The sequence below is a fragment of the Oryzias melastigma genome, linkage group LG1 (assembly GCF_002922805.2).
Source record: "Oryzias melastigma strain HK-1 linkage group LG1, ASM292280v2, whole genome shotgun sequence".
Taxonomy (NCBI): Eukaryota; Metazoa; Chordata; class Actinopteri; order Beloniformes; family Adrianichthyidae; genus Oryzias; species Oryzias melastigma.
This window is the reverse complement of record NC_050512.1, coordinates 7,657,457-7,682,189: the sequence shown is the minus strand read 5'-3', so window position 1 is coordinate 7,682,189 and position 24,733 is coordinate 7,657,457. Positions and strand designations below refer to the sequence as shown.

The window sequence follows — 24,733 nt, the reverse complement described above, 5'->3', positions numbered from 1 at the left end:
ACAAAAAGTTGCAGAAGAAAATTTTAAAAGAGAGCAATAATGCCCTTAGTGAGCTGAACATTTTGATTTTTTAATCGCATGAAGCATACAGGAGATATGGATGACCAAAAAACATACGGAAGAAAACAGAAAACAATAGTTTGATTTCATACTGCAATCAAACTAATGAATCCATGTTTCTCCCCCTGGAGACTTCTGGAGATGGTGCTTGCCAATTGCCCAGCTGCAGCATTTAAATGGTGTGATGGCTTTAGTTCCTCTTTTGACCCCACATCACTACCCCAGAAGCAGAACTCCAGCCACACCTGCAGCAAGCATGCTCTAGCACTGGGAACTCAAAACAGGTCAAATCAATTAAACAAACCAAAATGAGTAAAAACAAAATATGTGCTACAAATAAACATGAAATGAATGTATATTTTAACTAAAAGAAATGTGTGTGTTTATTTAAGAAAAATCTTGAAAATGGGAAATGTATTAAATATGGCAAATTCAAGTGTGAAGTGCATGGAGGTTTACCACTATTTTGTTGTGGGTGTGCAGGGTATGCTGTCATCACAGTCCAGCAGCATTTAAACACATCACTTCACATCTTGGAGACATCAGTGGACTCTCACATCTGATTTGTGCATAAATTGGATTTTATGTGTATCAGGCAATTGCTGTGTTCTTTTTAAATATTTATATGCATAGTTGGTTTCAAGCTGTTGTAATTTAGGTTGTGCATGTATAATATTTCTGTATGCACAACTGCAAATGCCCACAGTTATGTGCAAAATGTAAGAGTTAAAAATCATAAATTATGCACACACAAATCGGATGAGTCTATTTTCTCTCCATATGTTTGTCTTAAAAATTCAGACATTTTGCAGGTTTGCCAAACAGTTTGCTTTTATTAAGTTTCATATATTTTTTTAAGGTACAGAATACTTGTTCTGTCTTCATTTTCGATCTTAAAAAACTGTAATCATGACTTTCGCACTTGGTTAATTGCTGGTACAACATGTTCTTTCTCTAAAATGGTTTTAGCTAAAGTGAGTGAACTTTTTTGTTGCGCAATAAGCAGTTCCATGCTGCGCTCTCAAACGTAACGTAATAAAGACCGGCTTGGCCCGAACCATGACACCACCCCCACCTACCGACTCCGCTTACATAATCAGAGTTGAATCACCGCTCACTTTTTTCCGGGGTGCATTTAAAAACTATCACCACAGTTCGAGCGGTCACTGTGGCCTGGGCGCCCGTGAAACAGACAGACGTGTGACTCTTCCAATCAGCGAGCCACTTCTCTGATGACGTAGCACCCGCCTCCCCTTTCGACCAATCGGACGAGGGGAAGGGTCCGCGGATTCGGGAGAGGGTAGCAACAGTTGCCCCGGTGAAGGCGAGGCGCCATAGCCACGGTAGTCGTGGTGACAAGAACCAAGCAACTGGAGTCAACAACAACAACAATCTCCAACACCTGAGGAAATACAACCAAACCACAACAAAGAGTAGAGCTCGGAAACTCAGGTGAGAATAAAGTACATTTTGTGTGAATTCCGGTTTAATTAGTTGATTTCGCGCTAATGTGCTCGTGCGCAGAACCGCAAACGTCCACGCGAGGTCCGGGCGCGTGACGAAAGCGGGAGCAGCTCTGAGCAGACGCAGATGGTTGTTATGGCGATGTGACATATTTTTGATAAGAGCACAAGATGGCGGGTGTGTTAAAAGCGCACTTCTTCTGCTTTGACGCCGCGTGCAGAATAGTCTGCCGAATGTCTCCAGACAGCACGACTTTAACCTGCCCGGCGCGTTACTGTGGTCACGCGCTCAAGGACTAACCAGTTGGTTAGTTTCTTCAAACGTCACTGTTAGCGGGGGTGGCGCTCACTTTGACGCTGGGAACTTGCTCCTCGGTCCCGCTGAAAAACTTCGGGCGACACAGCCTCATAGACACGCGCACGAACTCGATATTTGACACTAAAAAGAAGACACGCGCTTGTTTCATGACGTCACTGTAACTTTGAAAACTTTTTGCGGTGACATTGAAGTCGTCCAGCCGCTCCCTTCGCTTCCGCATGCGCGTCAAAGCGCGTGCTGGTTCCCAAAGGAGCGGCTTATGATCCGAATCCTTGACCCGGGTTGTGTTTTTAGATACCATGAGTCCCTCTTATAATAGTTTTAAATAGTTCAGGCCTGCACCCAATTTGACCCTTGACCCCTCGTCTCCATGTGGGACCAAAACAATCTACAACGTTCTAAGGCCCAGAGATCACATTTGGTGACTACAAATGATAGTGCTTCTAAATAACTCAGAAATGAATAAAAATAGCTTAATAAACCTAAAATTAAGCTAGTGATCAATATTTATGTATTTTACGTTCACCTTTGTTTTTTAGGTAACAATGAGACAATTTGGTTATCACAAGTGCAAATATCAACTTTATTTTTTGTCATTTTAGGCGTTACATCTTCCTTATCTGTGCTCTACACACAATCAACTTGTCACAGGACAATACTCAATGCAAGTTTTAATATATTTTTAGAAGATTATTCAATTTATGTTATTACATACTTTATGTCTGCCAAGTATGGAGAGAAAATAGACTCATGATTTGTGTGTGTGTGTGTAATTCTTGATTTGTTATGTGTCTGCATGTTTATGTGTAACTTTGGATTTGTGTGTAGGTCATTCTTGATTTGTAGCTCATACTTTACATACTTACAAATATTTAAAAAGTATGCACCAATTGCCTGATACACACACATAAAACCGCATTTATGCACAAATCAGATGTTAGACTCCACTGACGTCTCCAAGATGTGTGTAAAGTGTTTAAATGCTGCTAGAATGCTAGACCATCAGAGTTTTCTAATCTGCTGCTTTGAACTTAGATTGTGAATAACATCTGGTGAAAACTTGACATTTTCCCACTTTCTTAAACAGTTATGCCCTGTTAATTAAAATAAAAAAAACACTCAACACTTAAGTTTCTCTGTTCTCATTCATCCCTGGTGGCTGCGCTTTCCCTCTCAGCACCGTCGCCATGGAGCTCTTTCATGAGTGCGGGTCACAGCGACATCAGGTGTGGCGAGGTCCTCCGTGAGTGTAGTGGGTGGATCGGTCCTATGTCCTGCTCTGCTCTCTGGGTGTGGAGAAGGACCTCGCGCTGCCTGCTATTGCTGTGGCTGTTGCCAGCGCTCCAGGACGAGCTCTGTGCTTTCACTGTGTAAGGGGATGGGAGTGCTGCCACAAAGGAGTGGGGGAGACATAAAAAAAGGGTTGAGGATTTCAATGATGGCAGCACCCTCATCCCCTTAAACAGCAAAAGCACAGAGCTCTTCCTGGAACGCTGGCCCCCAGCCACGCCGATAGCGCAGTTACAAACAAAATGTATCATATGAGTAACAAATCAAGAGTTACACACACAAATCAGATGAGACTATTTTCTCTCCATAGCCGAGTGCAGTTTTGTTAGCCTGTATTCAGGGCTTGAGCCTGTCGGTGGGTCTCTTCGTGCTTATCAACATATGGGGACCTGAGTTATCTTGTACCTTTCATGTAGCTGTGAAATCGATCCATAATCATAAGAAGGCTGCCATTGGTTCACAAATGTCCAATAAGTCCACTGTTGTCCACCTTGTTCCAAATCGAAAACAAAGTATCAGCTTCTCAGTATGAGCCGTGACACATTATATCAACATTATATCAACTATATTAACACTGTAAATTTTACAATGTGGAAACCTAGTTCTTCATTGGTGAAATGAACATGCGTCAATGGCATCCACATTGACACTCTTTGCAGTACTTAGTTTTAGGGTTCGGGGAGTTCTCTCTTCAGTAGGGGTTTGCAGGTTTTCTAAGTTGTAGTCGCCAGGCCTCCACTACCTGCTTGTTACTCAGCTTAAGCACATTGGATTTAGCTCATGAATCTCTGCAGAGGTCAGACCATGATACTTATAGAGGCAGGTGTGTTTAAGCAGAGAAACGTGAAAACAGTCACTTCAGGAAGTTCTCCGAATTAAATCTATCCTCTTTACCTGTCATGCAACATTCATTACAGAGAGATCCAGTGACGACAGATTGATCTCTAAAAGTGCAATAACATTACCGTCTTGTAAAAGGGTTTTTCTAAATTATGAATATAAAGTATAGTGAAGTGCGCGACCAGATAAAAAGTAACATGTGTAGTCTTAAAGTAAGATGGCTGTTTGTTGTGTGCTTTCATTTTGAAGGGCTGTGAAACACTTTGCCACACCCCTACCCCTTCATCTAAAATCCCATTGAGACATCAAACACAGCAGACATGTGACTCTCCTTAAGTAGTGGTAGAAATGTATTTGTCTTCTGACTATTGATGTACAGTTGAGTATTTGTATGTATCTCACCTTGCACTAATGTTTTTTTTCTCATTCTACCGTTGTTTTTCATAGTAATTGTGTTTACATTTTATATTGGAAGATCTTCATAGAAATTTTCTAAATTTTATGGATGCATAATGAGCCATAAACTCTGAATGGATGGAGAGCACAAGAGAACTCTGGTCCTCCTTAGAATTAGGGTCTCTGCTCTCTTCCAAAACTCTAGTACGATTCACTTCAGTGTGAACGCAGACAGACACACCTTCCAAAGACCAAAGAGAGAAGGAAACAAAAGTAGTTCCTGTTGTCAAAACTGTTGTATTTTTTATACTCAAAGCTTTTTGTCAGTCATCCTTTTCAAAAGAGCCAGAATCAGTTTTTGTAATTAAACTGATTCAATGTGTTCTTATTTTGTTTATTCATTTCTTTTTAGCATTTTGTGCTGCCAAATCACACTGTGTTCAGCCTAAAATCATGTAGGCCTTTGGCCATTGTAACTTAAAGTTACTTTTATTCAACTAGCAAGTTTCTTCATGACACAAAACAACACAATATCTCCCAGATGATGTAACAAGGGCAACATTGTGAAAAATAAACATTGTATTTAACATTGGAACTCGTGCTTTAGTCTGTAAACTGTTTGTTTAGCTGTTCTGCTCCATTTTGAGTGGTTGTCATGCTAAAATGTCCAGTGGTGCTTAAGGTCTAGTTTCTGTGCCTGATATTCAGAAAAGTGATGATGATCTCTAAAGCAAGATGTGCCCACCACCATTCTTGACTGCAGGGATGTTGATCTTCAGGTGGAATGCTTCTCCTTTATTGTGATTCCTTATTGCAGCCAGCATCTTAAGTTTTGTGTCATCAGACCATCAAAAACCCAGAAGTCTTTTTCATTATCCAGAGGATAGAGTCCAAAGACTTAGTGGGCTTTTGTAAGACTTTTCTTTAGAAGTCCGTGGAATTCGGTGAAGTATCCATTCCAGGGGTGTTAGACTCTAGACCTCGAGGGCGTTATCCTGCCTCATCTGCAGCTGATAACCTGGATCAGGTGTGTTTAGCCAGTAAGAAGCTTCAGTGGCAGATTAGTTGGAAAACGTGTGGCCCTCGAGGCCTGGAGTTTTACAGCTTTGCATAAGACCATCCACCTTGAGATGGTTCCACCAACAGAACCCAGATTCAGATGGCTTTGGTGATGGTGGAATGATGGAAAACTTTACACTTTCTCAAAGACTGTTTTCTTACAGTATGAATATTTTTGAGACATGTCACTTTATTTTGAAAGGAAAAGAAAGCTGAGAAATCTTTCCTTCCACCGTGATGGCTTTTGTTTGTCGTTTCATGTTCTGGGAGACGTGTGTGTTGTTATCAATCAAGAAGAAACTCACCAAATGAAAACTTAAGCTTAAAACTGTATTTAGTTTGTGTGATGTCAGACAAAAGTTCTGTTGCTTTGTCTGGCTTTTCACGTTCACACACACATACACACAAACACACAACCTGTTTCTGCATTTAAAGCTTGTAACATGAGTTCTTTCTTTTTGTTCACAGATCACTTGTCTCCAAAGCGTTAGTTGCTATGGCAACTTGTAGTTACTCTGATGACCTGCAGCCTCAGCAGGTTGATGCTGTAACCATAGCAACACCTGCCACCACCACACCCTCATCTGCAAAGACCACACATTTCCTGTCTGAGGTCTTGCCAACTTCTGGAGCCATTTCTGCCACTATCCAGTCGGCCACCATCTCAAAGACCAGACAGGATGCACTTTGTTCTCAAGCTGCACCCACACAGGCCCGCAGCCAAAAGGCAGTCGTGTTGGCAACTCCCACACAGCCGTACGTGAACCGGGAAGTCCAGCACTCTGTGGTCCAGAAAAGCAACGGGCAGAGCAGCCCGTCTCAGTACATCATAGTAACAGTTACAGGTGAGGATGGGGAAAACACTCACTAACCTACGTCATTGTACTGCTCCACTCTTGGGTACAACCAGTACGACACAGGGTTGACTTCAGGGATGGTTGCACATCAGCTATGGACGGGTGTACAGTGTAATACCAGATGATAAATCGCAGACACCGTAGAGACTCCTGCCACCATTAGCATAATAGTGGTGCTCCATGCGTAGGAATAACTTTAGACCCTTTTAGTGCAATCAGATTGATTCAACTCCTCAGTCACAGTAGAAGTGAGGGCAACACAAACTACACAACAGCGAGTCATTTTCTTTGTTTCTCTGTCCGTGCACTCTCCACTCAGCACCCGTCCCATGTTTGTCCGTCATTTCAGCGGTCCACCTGTGTCTGTTGTTTCCCTCCCTCATCCGATCTGCATGTTTACAAGATGGGAGGATTTCTCTTTCCATCTGGGGAGATTAGCTGTCCAAGGCTGTTTCACTGCATGAACGATAGAAAGATGAAACGAGAGTTGGAGCGTGACGCTCTTCCTCCTCTGCCTCTTTTCCACCAACACTTTCTAGTTAGTCCAGTTCAGAGGTTGTGAATGTAGCGAGATGTTCTGTGGAGGCTGTTACTATGACTTGGAAGCAGCGTGTCGTGAGTACTGAACTTGATGGGACGCTGGTTACTGTTTCAATGAGCATTTATGATTCTGCCGTCTCTTTCTCAGAGAGCTCCGCTCGCTCCAACGACAGTCTGTCGGACTCTAGCCAGTCGGCCCCCCATGTTCCGCCGCAGGCTGTCCAACCTCTGCAACCGCCCCAGCAGGTAGGACGCTAACATCCCCGCGTTTCCTCCTCTGCTCAGGTTGTCTCTGATGCCATGGATGTTGTTCACCCTCAGAGGTCAGTGCTGCAGGCGGCGTCACAGCCAGCCAAGAGGATTCAGATGAGCAACCTGCAGTCGGTGCATGTTAGCCAGGAGGTAACCAGACACTCGCACGTGTCTGTAAGCACAGATCAACACTAACTTATTTGTTTCCTCACTTCGTAGAGATGAGTTCTGGGCATTCAGATTTCATAGATCCGTCCACACACATTTGTCGATGGAGTAGCTTGTGTCCTTAGAATCCTTCTGAGGGTCACACTGACCACAAATGTGTGGATGTGTGACTTCCGTTCAAAATTTAGGATTGTTTTTCATTTTCAAAAAACTCCTTGGAGAGGTGCAGGAATATATTTTTTACCACAATGTTTGCATCCTAAAGCTCCATATCTTTCTTCGCATTTTTAAGCTCTGGACGAACTTTTTTTTCTTAGTTGCACAAAGTCAGGTGGACTCACATTTTTAACGGCATTGTATTGAACAGTCCCTGCAGAATGTTTTGAGAATTTTTTTTTATTGTTAGCACAAAAATTCAAAGGTGCCCCGTTTTTTTTTAATGTTGCAATAAAAGTTGTATTCTTCAAAAATAAGTTTCAACTAAAGGCTGTAAGAAGACATACACATTTTAAATCTTTTTTTTTTTACCTCAGTTCATTAATAAAGTTTTCTGTGATTCATGAAATGATGAAAATTTTCATAAACACAGAATTATTTCAAAATAAAGCAAACGTTTTCATGTTTGCAAAAAACAACTGATAAAGTTAAGCAGCTGTATGGGTGGATGGATGAGTGGGTGGATGGATGGATTAATGGACGGATGGATGGACTCAAGGATGGACACATGGACAAATAGATGGATGGATGGACAGATGGATGAATGGGTCATTGGGTGGACAGACGGACAGATCAATGGATGGATGAACACAGACGGTCGGATGAGTGGGTGGTTGAGTGGGTGGATGGATGGATGGGTCGTTGGATGCACGGATAGAAGGAGATTTGAATTCCATGACGTTCTTAAATCCATGCAGCAGAATCTGCGTGCTGCTAGTTTGAATTTCCTCTTGTCGTCCTTCTTTGCGTCCTTCACTTTTCTGCTGCACCTTTTGGTCAGACACACAATGTCTCTGCTATATTATTGAATACATTAAAATTAAATTTACATATGAAAGATTTCATCTGAGCAAGGATTGAATAGAATCTTCAGTTTTTCTAGGGTTATAAAAGTTTTTATTGAATTAAAGTGTTAAAATGTTGTAAAAGTGTAAACACTAACATTGTTCATGACAACAAATGTGAGCAAATGAGGAATGATTGTTTCTCCTCGTTCAGGTGGAGCATGTGTATTCTGGTCAGGTGCAGTATGTGGATGGAGCAGGAGATTCGTCGTTCCCCGCCTCCACCATGTAAGGCCAGAGCGTCCTGCTTTCAGGTGTCTTCTTCACCTTCTGATCTTTCCTGCTCTCTCAGCTGTGCATTCCTTTAAATCCAAGTGTCTGTTTCTCCTCCTGTCCAGTCGGTCCAGCAGCTACCCTTTCTCCGACCCGGTCATCTTCCCTCAGACCAGTCCCACTTCCTCTTCCAACTTTTATGAGACCACGCCCAGTCCAGGGTCAGACATGAGCGGCTCTGTGACCGCACAGCCTATTGCTGTGGCAACAGCCGGAGCCGGTGGTGGTGCTGCTGCAGGTGGAGGGGAGTATGCGCTATCCGTAGGCTACGTAATAGGAGGTGAAGCAGTAGCCGGCGGAGGAAGTCAGAGTTACGGCAGCCCCAACTCTCGAGCCCCACCTGCTACTGTGAGTAGAAAAGTCCAGAAAGGAGCGAGGCAGACGCACCAAGCAGGAGACATAACATGGGCCTTTTCTCCTAAGGTCCAATGGCTGTGTGAAAACTATGAGGGGGCCGAGGGCGTCAGTTTACCCCGCTGCACCCTCTATTACCACTACCTGCTGCACTGCCAGGAGCAGAAGCTGGAACCCGTCAACGCTGCTTCCTTTGGGAAACTCATCAGATCAGTCTTTGTGGGACTGCGGACCCGGAGACTGGGGACCAGGTACACACACACACACAGACCTACCCCCTTACAAATGCACACATGAACCCAGTCACACACAGACAAATTAACTCACACAAACACATTCACCTAAACTGCTGCTAGGTCAGCTGACCGGGTAACCACAATGTGGCTTATAACTTAATCAAGCCAGTATTTGTTTAGTTTAAAGGAAAATTGACCTATCTCGTAACAGAAGAAACCAAATTAAGATGTTATTAATATTTAAACTTTCTTCCTCTGATAAATTGAACATCCATAACAGCTGTACTTTGTGCCAAAGCATCTCTTTTGAAGGGTCCTTGTCTACATTTCAGAGGAAACTCCAAGTACCACTACTATGGCCTGAGGATCAAATCTGGCTCTCCTCTGCTCAGACTGATGGACGAGCAGCAGCACATGGCCATGAGGCAGCAGCCGTTCTCACAGAAGAGCAGGTATGAACACCTGCAACACCTGTAGCCCACCACACCTTTCATCCTCACATCAGTTGATAGTGGGGTGAGATTCTATCAGTGTGTCACTGTACCGACTGTCACCCCCCTGTTAGGATCAAACCCGTTCAGAAAGCTCCAGGGATCTCCAATGGGATCTCAGGTGGGCTAGGCCAGCTACCGCCAGGAGCACCTGGAGATATTTCCACTCAGGTGCAGCAGTACCAGCAGTTCCTAGGTAAGAGCCTTCTTTGTGTTCTTCATGTAGGACGGCTGGTCCCATGTTACCACTGTAACTGAATCCTGTAATCCTGAAACTTAACTGGAGCTATGCATAATTCTTTCTTCGTGATTTTTTCTGTTTATAAGTTTAAATTGTCACTGAAATCCAGATGAACATCTCTGCTTCTGTCCTGCACAGAGACCTCCAGGTCTTTACCAGAGTTTGTGGACATTGATCTGCAAGGTCACACTTTGCCAGACGGGATCCAGTTGGAGCACCTGAAGGTCTTTCAGGATCTGTACAGAGAGCACTGCGAGGTGAGCAGCCGTCCACACATCTTCACTTCCAAAGGTCTGCTCTTGAATTGCAGAACAGCTGCTTTTAGCAAATCAACAGAGGGTTTGCAGAGCATGCTGTACTCAGACAAAAAACCTCAATCTGAGCAACCTACATGTTGTATTAACGGGAACGGTGGCGGATTTAGCAGTTTAGGGCCGAGGGGCGAGCCATACCATGGGGCCCTCTGCAGTGGTTATATTAATCATTTTAGTCAGATTTTACTAAAGAAGGCAACAGAAACAAAAACACTTAAATAACAGGTGTCAGAATCCAGGCCTCGAGGGCCGGTGTCCTGCATGTTTTCTGTCTGACCTGCTATTGAAGCTCCTTATTGGCTAAACACACCTGATCCAGGTAAGCAGCAGGCAATCAAATATGGCAAGATTGCCTAGAAACCAGCTGGATGCCGGCCCTGACTTAAGTGATGGAACATGATGGAACGAAACAGTTCACTATGGAGTGGCGTCAGTTGAAAAAAAATCTCAAAATGACGATTTTCTGCCCCTCCCCCTCAGACTTTTTTTCCCCCTTTTGACTACCATGAAATAAAATGAATATGAGAATAAAGTTGTAAAATTATGAGAAAAAAGTCAATATTTTGTGCGAAAAAATGCAACTATATGACTGTAAAATGTCTAATTTGATACGGAAAATGTTTCAAAATAAAATTGTAATTTATTGAAAATAAAGTTCTACATTTACAAATACAGTAAAGCAGATTCAGGGAGATTCTTAAACAGTGCGATTTTTCTTCTTTGTCCTCCTGTGCTTTAGGAGGCACAGCAACAAAATTCTGCATGGTAAATTCAATTTGTACATGGTAACTTCATCAAATCCAGGAGAACTTTCACATAGTTTGATCATTTCATAATCAAAGTAAAAATGGAAAAACAAGACAATATTCACGTGCACATCTCTCTGAGAGTTTAGAACAAACAGTTCAGAAATACAGGTTGGACTCAGACGATGGATAATTGAGGTCAGAACTTCTAAAAGGCTCAGTGTTATTGTTAATAATTTGGTAGAATATTCTGAAAGTAATCGCTAAATCCTGTTAGTTTGTGAAGAGGAGCATCTTTCCATACACTTGACATCACCCTGTTCACGACAGGTTCCGAACCTGTTTCCTATCAATCAATCCGGTTAGATCAGGAGTCTGCAACCTGCGGCTCCAGAGCCACATGTGGCTCTTTTACCTCTTTGGTTAAAATAAAATGCTTAAAAAAATAAAAATCAACTGTAAAGGAAAAAATCAGTAAGTAGTAAAGTTTTAAAAAAATAACTTCAACTTATTCAACTCATTCACAACAGTTGAAGGATGAAATGAATCATTCAACGAGGATCTTAACAACGGTAGCCGTAATTCTCCATCCATCCATCGATCCTTTATAGACTATCAACATCATAATGACACATTTGGACTTAATTTTGAGCTTCATTTATCACAGAAAATCAATTTACTGCCTGTACCCAGAATTAAAGCTACGTTAAATTATAATCCACTGTATTATAAAACAGATTTTCTGTTTTTGAATAATTTCAAAGATTTAAAGTGTGCCTCGTGGTTTTAATATATGGTAGGGGTCCCTTTATTAGCTCTGATTTAGTTTTTGTTGGTTGTATCTATACATTTGTGGCTGAAATGCACCAGAAACAGTAAAATAAACATTTTTTTTTATCATTGATAACTTTACTCTTCCAACTGCATTTGCTGCATTGATATGATCCTTTGATGTAGGATGTCTTTTATTTTGAAAGAAAGGCAGAGCTCGGTCAGAAGTTATAAACTATTTCATATTAGTTTATTTAAATGTATCATGTCAGAAGCAAAGACAAAGATAAATCAGTATCTTATTATTCTAAAGAGTGAGTGAAGACTTTGTGGCTCCTACTGGGTTTTGGTTGGTGAGAAATCGACCTGAATGACTCTTTAAGTGTTGAAGGTTGCAGACCTCTGGGTTAGATGAAGTTTGGTTCGTTTCTCACAGGCTGTTCTGGACGTCATGATCAACCTGCAGTTCAACGTCGTGGAGATGCTCTGGAAATCCTTCTGGAGGTTTAGCGAGAGCAACAATCCAGAATCACCTGACCAGTGAGTATGAGGAAGCCACGCCCATTCACGGCTTCAGACGCACTTTTCAGTATAAATGATTCTGAATTCAATTTGAGAGTATCCACTCTAACAAACCTGATTCAGATCTGTTCCTGGTCTGATTTAGACCTGATTCAGATCTGGTCATGCTACAATAGTTCTATTCCTGATCTGATCTGATCTAGGTCTTGCCCTGGTTTAATCCAAGTCTTGTCCGTCTTTAATCTCAGTTTGTTCCTGGTCTCATCCAGGTTTGATAGTCCTCCTGGTTTTGTTGGTGTGAGAATTCATCTTTGGACCAAATAAGGGTCCTCCTTAGAACTAGGGATGCACCGGATCACGATCTGGATGCAATTGATTCACTGATCCGAACCGTGACTCTAGAACCGTGACATGATCTGAACTGACTTTTGTGATCCGTTGCACCCCTTCTCAGATCCAGGGTCTCTGTTCTGCATTAGTGTGTCAGCTCTTCCTGTCTTACCCGTCTCCTCTCCCCTCCAGGCCCAACGATTCTGAGAACTGTTTGCCCAAATCCTTGCTGGTGCTGCTCTGCAAGTTTGAGCCTGTGCTACTCTGGACCAAGCGGTGTGACAACCTGCTGTACCAGGCGCTGGTGGACGCCCTCATCCCTGACGTGCTCAGACCTATCCCCAGTACGTGCACGCCCACACCTCACCTGCACGGCCCCTTCGAAACGCGGCTGCGCAACAAAGCTCAACGGTTGTTTGCTTTTTGAGATGAGAGCAGAAACCAGTTAAACTGCAACGTGGTCAAACTTCCTACACTCTACCAAACTGTGACATGTAAATCTGAATGCACTTATCTTCTTCTCCCTACTGTTTGACTCCAACCTCCCCCCTCCTTCCCCGCTGCAGGTGCCTTAACCCAGGCCATACGCAACTTTGCCAAGAGTCTGGAGAGTTGGCTGACTGGAGCCATGATGAACATCCCGGAGGAGATGGTTCGCATCAAGGTGACCGTGTTCTTCCAGACCGGACTTGTGTCTGGTGACTCGGACCTCTAGGTTCAGAAACGGCTGCTGTCTCCAGCCGTTCACAGTGAAACTCCATCATGTTCCCTGGATTTAACCCTTACTTTAAGTTAGTTTCTGTTAGTGGATCATTTTAATAATGAGAACAAACCTTATTGAAAAGTGTTTTTCGCACTAAACATCATAAATAAAACAACAATAAGAACAAACTTGAACTAAACTACTGACGTGTAAAAATAAATCTATAGAAACTACAATTTCAGACAAACAGAAGTGGTGCTGAGGCAGACGGAGTGGTGGACGGAGGAAGAGGGTCCGGGAGCAGGTGGAGGAGGTGATACGGGGGAAAGTCCTTCAGCAGCTTAGAAAAATGTGTTCTCCTCCTCCTCTCAGGTGGTGTGCATCAGCTCCTTCTCCCAGACGCTGCGGCGCTACACCAGCCTGAACCACCTGGCCCAGGCTGCCCGGGCCGTCCTCCAGAACTCGGCTCAGATCAACCAAATGCTCTCTGACCTCAACAGAGTCGACTTCAGTAATGTGCAGGTAACGTACTGTGTGTGTCTGTATTTATGTTTGTTTGTATGTCTCTGTTTGTGTGTCTTTTCCTTTCTGTGGTAGTGTTTCTGTGTATTTTTGGAATATATTTTGTGTTTCTTTTGTGTCACTAATTGTTAAAGCTGGGTGTCGATAATAATTTCCAGAATCTATTTCATTAGATTTACCAGAGCCTGGATTGATTTGATTTAGATGTTTTGTTTTTTTATTCTTTCGATCATCTCAATTGAATTCGATTCAGTTCAGTTTTGAGTTTATACACATTTGTTTAGAAATACATTAATAATCTACTATGTTTCAAATATATTAATCTAATACAGTTCTCATACTGTAAAATGTATCAGTGAAATAATGAGATTGTTAATATCATCCAGTGTTACATGGATTCTCTAAAGGAGAAGTTCTAACAAAAATGTTCAGATCATTAACATTGTAAACATTGTTCTGCTTCTCCTGGAGGACGTTTTAGTTTGGACACTAGATGGAGCTCACGCTGTATCAGTTCATTTTTTAAAGAAGAATAAGCAAAGAATGAGCAAAAAACAGTGTTTTAGAACACAAATGGTTACTTAAAAATATTTCTTTAAAAGAGTTTGTAAATTCATGTCTGTGAGCTTATAAAGATGTTAAATTAGTCAGCAATGTATGTTTGTGTCAACCGAGTGTTAGCATTAGCCGTCCTATGGGAAATCCCAACAAATGTTAGCATCAAGCTAGCAGACTTAAGCTTTGTTTGCTAGATCGATCTCTATTAAGCTTAGATGGATTCAAATCGTTTAATCGATTTTATCAACCCAGCTCTACTGATTGTATGCATGTGTATGTACCATAGTTTCTGTGTGTATTTGTTTGTCTGTTAGTGTGTGGACATGATGAAGGCCGGGTATGTGGGACTGACCCCCCCATGTCTCTCCGCCCTCAGGAGCAGGCGTCCTGGGTGTGTCAGTGTGAGGACGACGTGGTGCGGCGTCTGGAGCAGGACTTCAAAGCCACGCTGCAGCAGCACAACTCTCTGGAACAGTGGGCCTCCTGGTTGGACTCCGTGGTGTCTCAGGTCCTGAAGCCCTACGAGCAGAACCCTACTGCTCTGTCCAAAGCTGCCAAAGTTTTTCTGCTGAACTGGTCATTCTACAGGTGAGAGGTTCAAATCCGACAGCGGTTTGTGGTTTGGTTCTAACTCCTCTTCCTCCTGCTCTCAGCTCCATGGTCATCAGGGACCTGACTCTACGCAGCGCTGCTAGCTTTGGCTCCTTTCACCTGATCCGGTTGCTGTACGACGAGTACATGTACTTCCTGGTGGAGCACCGGGTGGCCCAGGCCAAAGGAGAGACGCCCGTCGCTGTGATGGCAGAGGTGCGTCAGCGGCACTTTGATGCTCCGCCCACATGATCGCCCTGAACTCATGTCCGTATTTTCTTCTTCTAGTTTTCCAGCTCTACTAAGAGCCGGAGCTCCCCGGATCTGGATAAAGGTAAAGCAGAGACACCACCACCCCCAGGTATTTCCTGAACCCTCAGCCAACTCCTGATTTGCACTCCTGTCTTCATCAGAAGAGGAGGACGAGGAGGAGGAGGAGGAGAGCGAGGAGGAGAGCGCAGAGATGGTGCTGCCATCCAGCTCCCTCGGAGTGTGTGAGGAGCCGCCTCCAGCCAAGCAGGCCAGGACGAGTCTAAGTCTGCACACGCTCACCGACTCCCACAGCTCCGTGCACTAGCTGTGCACCAACACTGCGCACGTGGTGGTTCTCCTTAAAGACTGTTTCTGTTTTGCCTTCACGCTGCAAGAATGCAGAACATTCCCAGAATGTTTAGTCGGGAGTTAAATGAACTTCCTCAGGTTCTCTGGGATTAAAGGAAAACATCCACAGTGGAGGTCATAAGTGTTTGATCGTTTGCTGATTTTGTATGGTTGTCCTATTAAAAACAAATGGACAGTCTGTCATCCTAATGGTAGGTTCATCTGAACAGTGAGAGAAAATCAAGAAATTGAATTTATGTACATAAATATTTTCCCTTTTCCTGGAAAGACTTATTAGCTGCACAGAGGTTTCTTGTAGTGTTTATGATCTTTGATTTACTGTCATTTTTTTAATTGTTAACATGGTCAACGTAATTCCAGTAGATTCTGAAGAAGAAAAGCGGCTCGTTGAGCCGCTTTTCTTCTTCAGAATCTACTGGAATTACGTTGATTGTGTTAAAAAGCTACAGTATGTTAAAAATGTTGTATTTAAGCATCACTGACCTCTAACCTTGAATGGTTACAGGGGGATCAAATACGTATTTCCCTCAAAGAAAGGCAAAAATAAACTTTCTAAAGTGGATTTCGTTGCGATTTCCCATCTCACTGTTCAAATGAACCTACGTTTCTAAGAAAATTCGACTGAAAATCGGAATGATTTGGTCAAAGTTAGTTACTAATGCAGTTCAGTGTAGCCTGAAGAATATCTATGACCCCCCCTCACCTGCCTTAACCACTGAGCGGACTGCAGAGGGAGGGGCGTCTCTCATTCTGTGCCTTTCTGAGGTTTCCAGCCTAAAATAAAATCTGAGTTGAGTCGGTTCTGACATTTGGGCCTCATTGCTGCTTTGCTGCTCCTCCACCATTAAGAACTCAAGCCCCGCCCCCCATGCACGTTTTTTCACATCCAGGTTGCCATCCTCAGCTTGAAATGAAAGCAGAATTTGAATGTAGATGTTTGATTTAAACCATCTCCCATTAAAAAACAAGTTATTGCTTCTGAGTAGTTTTACCACAAACGATTATCTTAATAGTCGACTAATCACTGATTATTTTTTCTGATAAGTCAACTAATCGGATCATGCATAAAGTGGATGTAAAACACACATCTAAACCACCATTACCTTTAAACTTACTAAAAACTATATAGTTATTTGTAAGCTGAATTTGGCCGCTTAAGATATAGTGATGATGGCTGAAGATGCTAAAATTGATAGCTGAAAACACTAAAGTTGATAGCTGAAATCACTGAGGCTGATAGCCAACTAAAATATTAGTTAAATGCCTAATTAGCCTAAAAAAAGCTAAGGTTAACCAAAACAGATGCCATGTAGCTGAAATATCAGCTAAACTCCAAATTGGCCTAAAAATTTTGAAAAAGTCCTGAATTAGACCAAACAACTAGCATGTAACTGAAATTGTTGCCAAATTTCAAAACAGCCTTAAAAAAAAGCTTATGATAATCAAAACATCTAGCATGTCGCTGAAATATTAGCCAAACTACAAAAATAGCCTCAAAAATTGAAAAAAGCTTAAGTTATCCCAAACAGCTAGCATGTAACTGAAATATTAGCTGAACTCCAAAATAGCCTAAAAAGCAAAAAAAAAAACTTAAATTAGCCAAAATATCTTGCATGTATGAAATATTTGCTAAATTCCAAAACAGTCTAAATTTTGAAAAAAAAGAAAGCCTAAGTTAGCCAAATCTGCTAGCCTGTTGCTGAAATATTAGCTAAACTCCAAAATAGCCTAAAAAAACCTTACCAAAATCCTAGCAGAATGCCATTATAACTTTCAACTTTGCAACATACTCCATATATTATAAAGTAACATCTAATCGACTATAAAATTAGTCATCGACTATTTTAATAGCCAATTAGTCGTTGATTAGTCAACTAATCATGGCAGCTATTCTTCTGAGGAGATCATTCTGTCTCAAAGCTGCTGGCCTCCCTGGCTTTAGTGTCTGGATGCCCCCAAGTTCGGATCCTCTTCCTTTTTTGAGATTGATATCTCCTGCCCTGTTTTTAGGTTTTAAAAATGAAGTACTCTAAAAACATTTCAAGAGTTTTATTTTAGCAAAAATATCTGCAGAATAGTAACTTCTACAGGAGTAAACAAAAAGGGTGAAGGTCTTCATCTGCACTCCACTGAAGAACAAGTAGAGTCCCTTCACTTATAAATACAGCAGACTCATCCCGACTCCCGGGGTGGTTCTGACCCAGAGAGCCGAGGCTCTGAAGCAGCAGTTTGTTAGAGTTTTCCATGAGAAAGATGTTTGTTCAGCTCCGGCTTTCACAGAAAACGGATCGAAGGTTCTGCTGGGTTTTGACACGTTTCTTGTTTGGGTCTTCTGAAATCGTGCAGCTCCGAAAACGGTGGCGATCAGGTCGCGTTTGTGTGTTACTCCAACTTTGGAGCTCCGCCTCTTTTCTTCACAAAACAATCCAGGTGCAGCGATCGCTGTCAGCCAACACCTGCAGAGATGAACCTGCAAATGAGTAGACGGTCATGTTAGAGGCAGCAGTATCATGATGAGGGGGTGCTTCATGGAGACAACTTGACTTTCAGGAATGTTGTGAGTCCCAGAACTGTCACGCAGACTTTAACGCCATCAAAGGGCTGTTCTAGAAAACCAACATTAAAATGAAGCACTTCCTTCCCATCATGAGACACCTGTCCGATGTGGGGTTCCTCTCAGCACTGTTCAAGAACCAGAACTCTTCTGCAGTTTTTTCTATCTGTATGGGCAACCATAAACACATGTGGCTTTACTTTAGTGGCCCAGGATCACCTCAGTCTACGTGAAAACGTAAAGGGTAACCAAACAGGGAAGTTGGAGGCTGACTCCACCCACAGCTGAAATGTGAGAATCCAGTCAGATGTGTGGGGATCAGAACTGTTATCATTACTGGAGCTGCAGATCATGATGAAGGACTTCTGAAACGATGTGGGACTTAAATGGTTTGACCAATCACGAAAGTCAAATGTAATACTACGATTCAACCTGAAGGGAGCAGCACACAGACGGTTTTTGACCATATTTTCAAGAACTAAACAAGTTTATTGTAAATTGTCCAAAATTTGGGAATGACAGACAGCACATTTAAAGCCCCATTATAGTGATCAACAACCAAAAAAGTTAATTTAGGGTTTGATTATTCTTTAAAGAAGGAACAAAGGAGCTTCAGAAGAGATGATAGAAGAACCAGTTTGACCTGCAGACGGCAGAACCCCACTATTGTGGACCAGAACACCACACGTCCGTTATCTGGAGCTTGTCACACTGAGATTTTACTGTAGATTTAAAAGATTTGTGTCATGGAGGTCTCTAACTGATCTCAGTTTAGTTTTTAGGAGAAACTTGAGAGAACAGAGGAGTTTATGATCCATGAAGAGTGACGACAAGAATCAAACATTCTAGAAACATTAGGCTGTTCTGCCATGAAAGTCTCATTTGTGCTCGTTGGTCCAGCTGGTTGTGAGGCAGAACAGAAAACATGAATTCATCCAGTCATGGTTTGGTATTGCCTGACAGACCGGGTTCAGGGAAAAGGTTCTGTCTCACCTTTGTGCAGCGCCTCGTTGGTCATACGGTTGATGTAGCGGGAGCTGCTCTCCGGAAGCAGCCACTTCATCACCGTGTTGACGCAGGACTTCCTGTAAGAGCTCCACACGCTCCCACTGAAGGACAAACGGCTGTTAGCACACACACAGATCAACAACACACATCTGCAGCAGACCCTCACCTGGTCTGACCCTTGACCTCCGTCAGGTCGCCCACCCCCACGGTGCAGCACGCTCCTGTGTTGAGGTCCCAGCAGACCTGCAGGTTGGAGTGGTAGGTGTTTGGCCTGAAAACAGAAGAACCTGCAGTGAGAAACCTTTCGAGCAGACACACTGGACTGGACCGACGGTCGTACCTGCAGTGCTCCTGGTCGGAGGTGGAGAACGCCAGCAGCAGCAGACCGATGTTGATCATCACCGTGTTGGTCTCTGGACAGACCTGTCAACATCAGAGCACAGCAGCTGAACTTTGTGCAGACCGGAGAGGCATGTGGAGTGTTCTGAGATGGTTAGCTTTGTTTACATCGGTCATGAACGGACCGGACTGCAGCGCTCACCTCGAGAATGACAACATCGTAGTCGCTGAAGGAGCAAAACTGTGGAGCCCAACTGGCGTCACTCCTGATCACCTCGTTGATGAGATACTCGAAATCCAGGGTCAGCTGTTCAACACAAACACTCTAGTGGGGCAGGGGGTGCATGGTCAGTGCTCTCAGATTATAGCATCACTGATGAACCTGCAGTTCTGCAGATACTGACCTGTCCGTCATGAGGTCCAGTAACCAGCTGCAGGTTCCGTCCTTTCAGGTCCGTGACCGTGAAGGGCAGCTGCACTTTGTCGTCTTCATATCCTGCAGATGAGGATGAAGGGAGGAGGAATGAGACCGGGAGAAAAACCAACACCTCTCACATCTCCAGCCCCTCACCTCCTGAAGGCTGCTCTGCTGCCCCCGGCTGCTGCAGGCGGTAATGCAGGCGAGAGTAGTTCACATATCCAGGTTCACTGGAGGAGGGATCCTGGCAGGAAGATGCAGCGGAGGTCGATGGATGCAGTGAGGAAGATGGAGTAGAGGGCGGGACAGGTTCAACGCTTAGTGGAACAGTGACCCCCCCACACAGGTTTGAAGCTGGGGGTGAGCTGGTCAAAAGTCCTTTGTCTGCTTCTTGGAAAGTCTCTGTGTTATTCCCTTTATCTTCTGACGGATGGTTGGGTTCCTTCTCGCTGCATCCAGTGGTCCTTCGGTCCCCCTGCGCCCCTCCTTGGGCTCGCCTGAAAAGGTCGGCAGCAAACTCGCGGGCTCGCATGGCGGCTTGAGAATGGCCGGGGGAGCAGGGAACCGCAGTCGGCCGGCAGTGGGACGGACGACTTTCAGGAGCGCCCTGAGGTAGAGACGACGGTGGCGAGGACGAAGATGCTGAGGGAGCCGCCCCCTTAGTGTAGAGAATCTGAGATGAGCGCTGCCCTACAGGTGACACGGAAAAACAAACACAGCAGGAGCACATAAACATCAAACTTTGATCAGAGATGATTCTAGTTCTCCAAAATCGTCTAAGATCACTGATTGATTTGAGAATTGAATGTTCATATGAATAAATAAATATGCAGAAGTTTGGAGAACAGACACTCGTCATAGTGGTGTGTTTACAGCCTATGTTTTGAATCGCTCAATTGAAGCAGCTCATGGTATGGACTAATTCTGGGAGACATGGAAAAAAATTGTATATATAAGGGATAATACAAGACGAAGTGTGCATTATGAGAAACCGTCAATCAATGTTTAGTACTTTATTCTTGTTATTTCTTTGGTTTAGCTCATTTTTTCACAAAAAGCGGACTATTTGATCCGTGATGCGGCTTGTAGTCACGGTGACATGGATCACCGCAGAGACCCTGAAGCCATTACAGACCTCAGCTGCAGCGTAAAGTGTTGCTGATTTGAAAAGAAAAAAACAGACAAATTAGGATTTTTTTTTTTCTTTTTCTGACGTTAAGCCTTCAGTGAGCAGCTAGAACATAAACAGTACACAATCAGCTTCTGTCTGTGTTTCATTTCATGGCAGGTTCGCTCTTCTGAGCTGCTCTAAAAACAGAAACTCCCTCTTGTGGTGAGACAGAAGACTACACCTTTCATGCCGAGTGCTGTGTCTTATTAATAGGAGAATAACTAATTTAAAAACGAATCACTGAAGTTAGGAAGAACATTATGGGGCGGTGGGTTGACTAATTTGTCAATATTAATTTACCTTACAAAAAGGAAAGCAATATAAATGCTGATCGTTACAATAAGTTAAATAAAGCATCAGTTCAGAGAGAAAGTTCATCCATTACTGCTTGTTTTGTCCAGACGATGAAGGAAAAATGTGTTTTAAAGAAGCCTGCGCAGTGATATGGAACGTTTGGTCTGTGTGACCGGAACTTCTTTTTTAGGTGTGCATTATCACTTTTAAATCCACACCCAGCAGCCAATCTGAATCGAGGATTCACCCGGACCACAATATAAATTACTTTATATCATAACAATGATACATATCACGATTTGTTTGACACTTTGTCTCCCATCAACTGAGAGGAGAGCTGCAGCATTTGCACAAACCCCTCGTGGACTTCTGAAAGAGTGGTTGAAGGTTTTCTGTCTCCAGCAGCACAGAGGAAACGTTTCTGACCTGAACAGAAGGAGATGCCACAGGCCACCAGAGAATAGCTGGTGTTCAGCAGGATGACCTGGTCCTTCTTTAGCTGGAAGGCCGGCTGAAACGTGGGGAAGGGGTAGACCACCTGGTACCGGCTGTTGAGCACGTACCCATGCTCCAGGCACTCGCCGCTTCCTGTGGAAACAGCAGGAGGATCGTGGGGGGAGGCGGCCTGCAGAGAACGCTGAGGCGGAGCGGTTTGGTGGTTACCTGAGCGTGCAGTTGTGGCCGGCGGGAACGGACTGCACTGAGAACAGGGTCTTGGAGGAGGCATGGAGGCGATGGTGATGTAGATGTCCCTGTTGTTCTCGTCACTCATCATCAGGTTCATCAGCACGGAGCTGGAGCTGCGTGTACTGCAGACACAAACACTGCCTTAAAGCTGGAACGTTCCACTTTGGTTTGATGGAAAAAGGTTTGGTGAACATTTTACTTGAAGCCAAAGATGACGATTTTGGAGTGGTCGTTTGGCCACTCGCACACAGTGAGGTACAGGTCACTGTAGATTTCCTCTCCTGCAAAAAGCCGCACATGATGAACCTGGAGAGGAGAGGCGGGTGTGAGTCTGCGCAGTCATAATCTGCAGTCAAGACGCTCGGGACAGTGCTGCCTCCACCTGTTTGAGTCTGCTGTGAAGGTTGAACTCCCACCAGTACAGATGGTACGTGTAGAAGCAGAAGTCGTCATCCTCGCCGCAGTTACTGGTGTAGGACAGAACGTAGCGGCCACATTTGGTGAAGCCCAGGAAGATGTGTCTGCGGGAAGATAGACGTTGTGCTAACATCCATTTAACACCTGAGGCATCCCCAGTGGCAATAATACACAAAATCTTGAATATACTGTGAGTTTTAATATGTTGATTGTGTTAACGATTAAAAAGCCAACAAGTATGACAGCTGCTTCCACTCTGTTTCTGTGTCTCTGTGCCTGAGCTTGAAGGCTGACTGTCTGGTATTAACCAGAGGGGGAAAAAAATAAATAACAGGATCTTTTTGCCTTCCTTTTTTTTATATTTCGATGAAGCCTGAGCCGGCAGCCTCTGCACCCCCCACCGGCTCCGTCTACTTGCATATCGTGCGAGTGAGCTCCACCACGGGAGGGAAAGCTACTGAAAACATCACATGCCCAAAGCTGAATTCCTGATTGGCAGATGCGACAACCTGTCAAACTTCAGATACAGATATTTAAGTTTTGCCAGCGCTGCCTGATTCACGCCGCATTGTTCAAATCAAGCTGCTGACAGGCCTTCTCGCCGCGCCCGTCGCTTAAATCGCGCTTCGGGACTTCAATTCACCTCAGAGCATGCCTGTACCATTGACTTAACATTGAAACTGGTCGCCACTGCTGTACGAATGACGTTCGGTGTGAATGCACCTTTACAGCCCCCCACAACCCGAGCTTAACATTACTGGTGCAACAAAAATGCCAAACAATATTGGAGTTTTGTAGTCATGTAGTTTTGAGTCAGATGTCAGCTCAGACGAGGAAAACAAAGACGTACATGGATCTAGGTGTCTACAAGTGAGCTTGTGGCCTGCTGATTGTAGCTTCATCATCACAAAAGGGTATTTTTCTCCTGCTAGTGATTCACAACAATTAAAGAAATGCTCATAAATGCAATTTTTAGCTTAATTTTATTTATATTTGTCCTCCATCATGAGAAAAATGCTAAAATAACATGTTAAAATCACCAAAAACACAATTTTTATTAGGTCTTTAATAACCTTAAAAAGTTGAAAGATAAACATGATCAGGTGTAAATGTGCAGTTTGTGTGTTTGTTTATACTGACCCCACTCGCAGGTAGTCCTCGCTGACGATGTTCTTGAGTGGGACACAAACCCGGGGGGGCAGCTTCCTGAACAGGCGCTGAGAAAACTGTCCTGACAGCTGTGGAGCGGACAGTGAAAAGCTGCAGTTACAACTACTCACCACTACGTCACCCTCAACGGCGCGTGGCGCCAGAGAGCAGCCAGCTCGCTGGAGTGAAGCTGCACTCCAGAAGCCCTAGTTTTCAGGTGAATGGCTTTTAAAGTTGTTCACTACACGGACAGGTGTGCATCGCAGGGTTACATCATTAGACAGGCAAGCTGCTGTTTCCGCTTAATACAGACACACCTCTCTGCAGCTTTTCTAAAGCTGCGCAGCACACACAACACTGGCCCGTCGATCAGTTAAATTGAATGTTATCAATTATTATTGCATTTGAACGTAACGCAAAAAACACACGTACAGTTTACGTTTACTAAATCCGTGTTACTGTAGAGGTTAAGGGATTAGCAAATTAGCAGCCATTAGTTTCCAGCCGCTAGCTGCTAGTTAGCATCATGACCTCAGAGGGCCTTTCCTGAAAGACTTTCTGGTTCTAAACCAATCTGTAGGGTTTAAAATACCGAGTCAGAACATTCACGCTAACCTTTCCGCGCACGAGAAGCTTCACGACATGGTCTTTGTGTTTCCTCGGGCTTTTCTCTTTGCTGTGGTCCTTTTCAGATTTCGAGCTGGGCGCCATCTCCCTCCTCACTGTTCCTCCCCGCCGAAACGGCTCCGCTCCGATTGGTGCGCTTCCTTCACGCGCCAGTTCCGATTGGCTCAGGGAGCCGTCCATCAAAGGGATGACAAAGGAAGCAAAACACAGGGTAACGCCGAGCAGGAAACTCACGAGCGTCACAGACAGGTGAGTTCAGAGCTATATGGCAACAAAAACAAAACCAAACTGTACTCTTAATTTAGTTAAATCAAAGAAAACGTATTTTTTTGTTATTCAAATTGGTTATTTGTTTAGATTTAGGGAAAATATATTTTCATTTACTGTGAAAAAATAGAACAGCTAAGTCTGTTCCTAACCATAACCTGAAAAACAATTTATCCCGAAAAAAGCTGTGATTCTGCTCTCAGATACAGCAAAAAGCAACTTTT

The 24,733-nt window shown here is 43.7% G+C and overlaps 3 protein-coding genes across 6 annotated transcripts in view; 2 read left to right on the top strand and 1 right to left on the bottom strand.

Moving 5' to 3' along the window:
* Nucleotides 1–1,229: 1,229 nt before the first annotated feature.
* rfx1b (regulatory factor X, 1b (influences HLA class II expression)) lies at nucleotides 1,230–16,386 on the top strand. Of its 4 annotated transcripts, none has more exons than XM_024259725.2 (18): nucleotides 1,230–1,512; nucleotides 5,896–6,272; nucleotides 6,973–7,070; nucleotides 7,146–7,226; nucleotides 8,460–8,533; nucleotides 8,644–8,926; nucleotides 9,002–9,183; nucleotides 9,501–9,620; nucleotides 9,734–9,855; nucleotides 10,039–10,157; nucleotides 12,168–12,271; nucleotides 12,776–12,927; nucleotides 13,150–13,247; nucleotides 13,659–13,808; nucleotides 14,743–14,954; nucleotides 15,020–15,173; nucleotides 15,246–15,291; nucleotides 15,374–16,386. In XM_024259725.2, the coding sequence occupies exons 2-18, from the start codon at nucleotides 5,924–5,926 to the stop codon at nucleotides 15,532–15,534; spliced, it is 2,505 nt and encodes an 834-aa protein (XP_024115493.1). In that variant the 5' UTR covers nucleotides 1,230–1,512; nucleotides 5,896–5,923; the 3' UTR covers nucleotides 15,535–16,386. The 4 variants fall into 4 exon arrangements, with proteins under 4 accessions (XP_024115493.1, XP_036067462.1, XP_024115492.1 ...); XM_024259724.2 differs by having other exon boundaries at nucleotides 1,235–1,512; nucleotides 15,371–16,386; XM_036211569.1 differs by lacking the exon at nucleotides 7,146–7,226 and having other exon boundaries at nucleotides 1,234–1,512; nucleotides 15,371–16,386.
* Nucleotides 16,387–17,612: 1,226 nt separating this feature from the next.
* Nucleotides 17,613–24,449, bottom strand: dcaf15 (DDB1 and CUL4 associated factor 15). The gene is made up of 13 exons (XM_024259927.2): nucleotides 24,231–24,449; nucleotides 23,607–23,704; nucleotides 22,432–22,570; nucleotides 22,249–22,355; nucleotides 22,026–22,171; nucleotides 21,789–21,950; nucleotides 20,051–20,587; nucleotides 19,884–19,975; nucleotides 19,682–19,804; nucleotides 19,481–19,563; nucleotides 19,307–19,411; nucleotides 19,126–19,241; nucleotides 17,613–18,048 (listed from the first exon to the last, which is right to left on the bottom strand). Exons 1-13 carry the CDS (start codon nucleotides 24,420–24,422, stop codon nucleotides 17,993–17,995), a joined length of 1,956 nt encoding a protein of 651 aa, XP_024115695.2. The 5' UTR covers nucleotides 24,423–24,449; the 3' UTR covers nucleotides 17,613–17,992.
* The window catches only part of si:ch211-196h16.12 (regulator of G-protein signaling 5), a 28,516-nt gene continuing 28,139 nt past the window's right edge, over nucleotides 24,357–24,733 (top strand). Inside the window, exon 1 of the mRNA XM_024259934.1 lies at nucleotides 24,357–24,491. The gene's annotated coding sequence lies outside the window, so the exon portion shown is untranslated. The remainder of the gene's footprint in view (nucleotides 24,492–24,733) is intronic.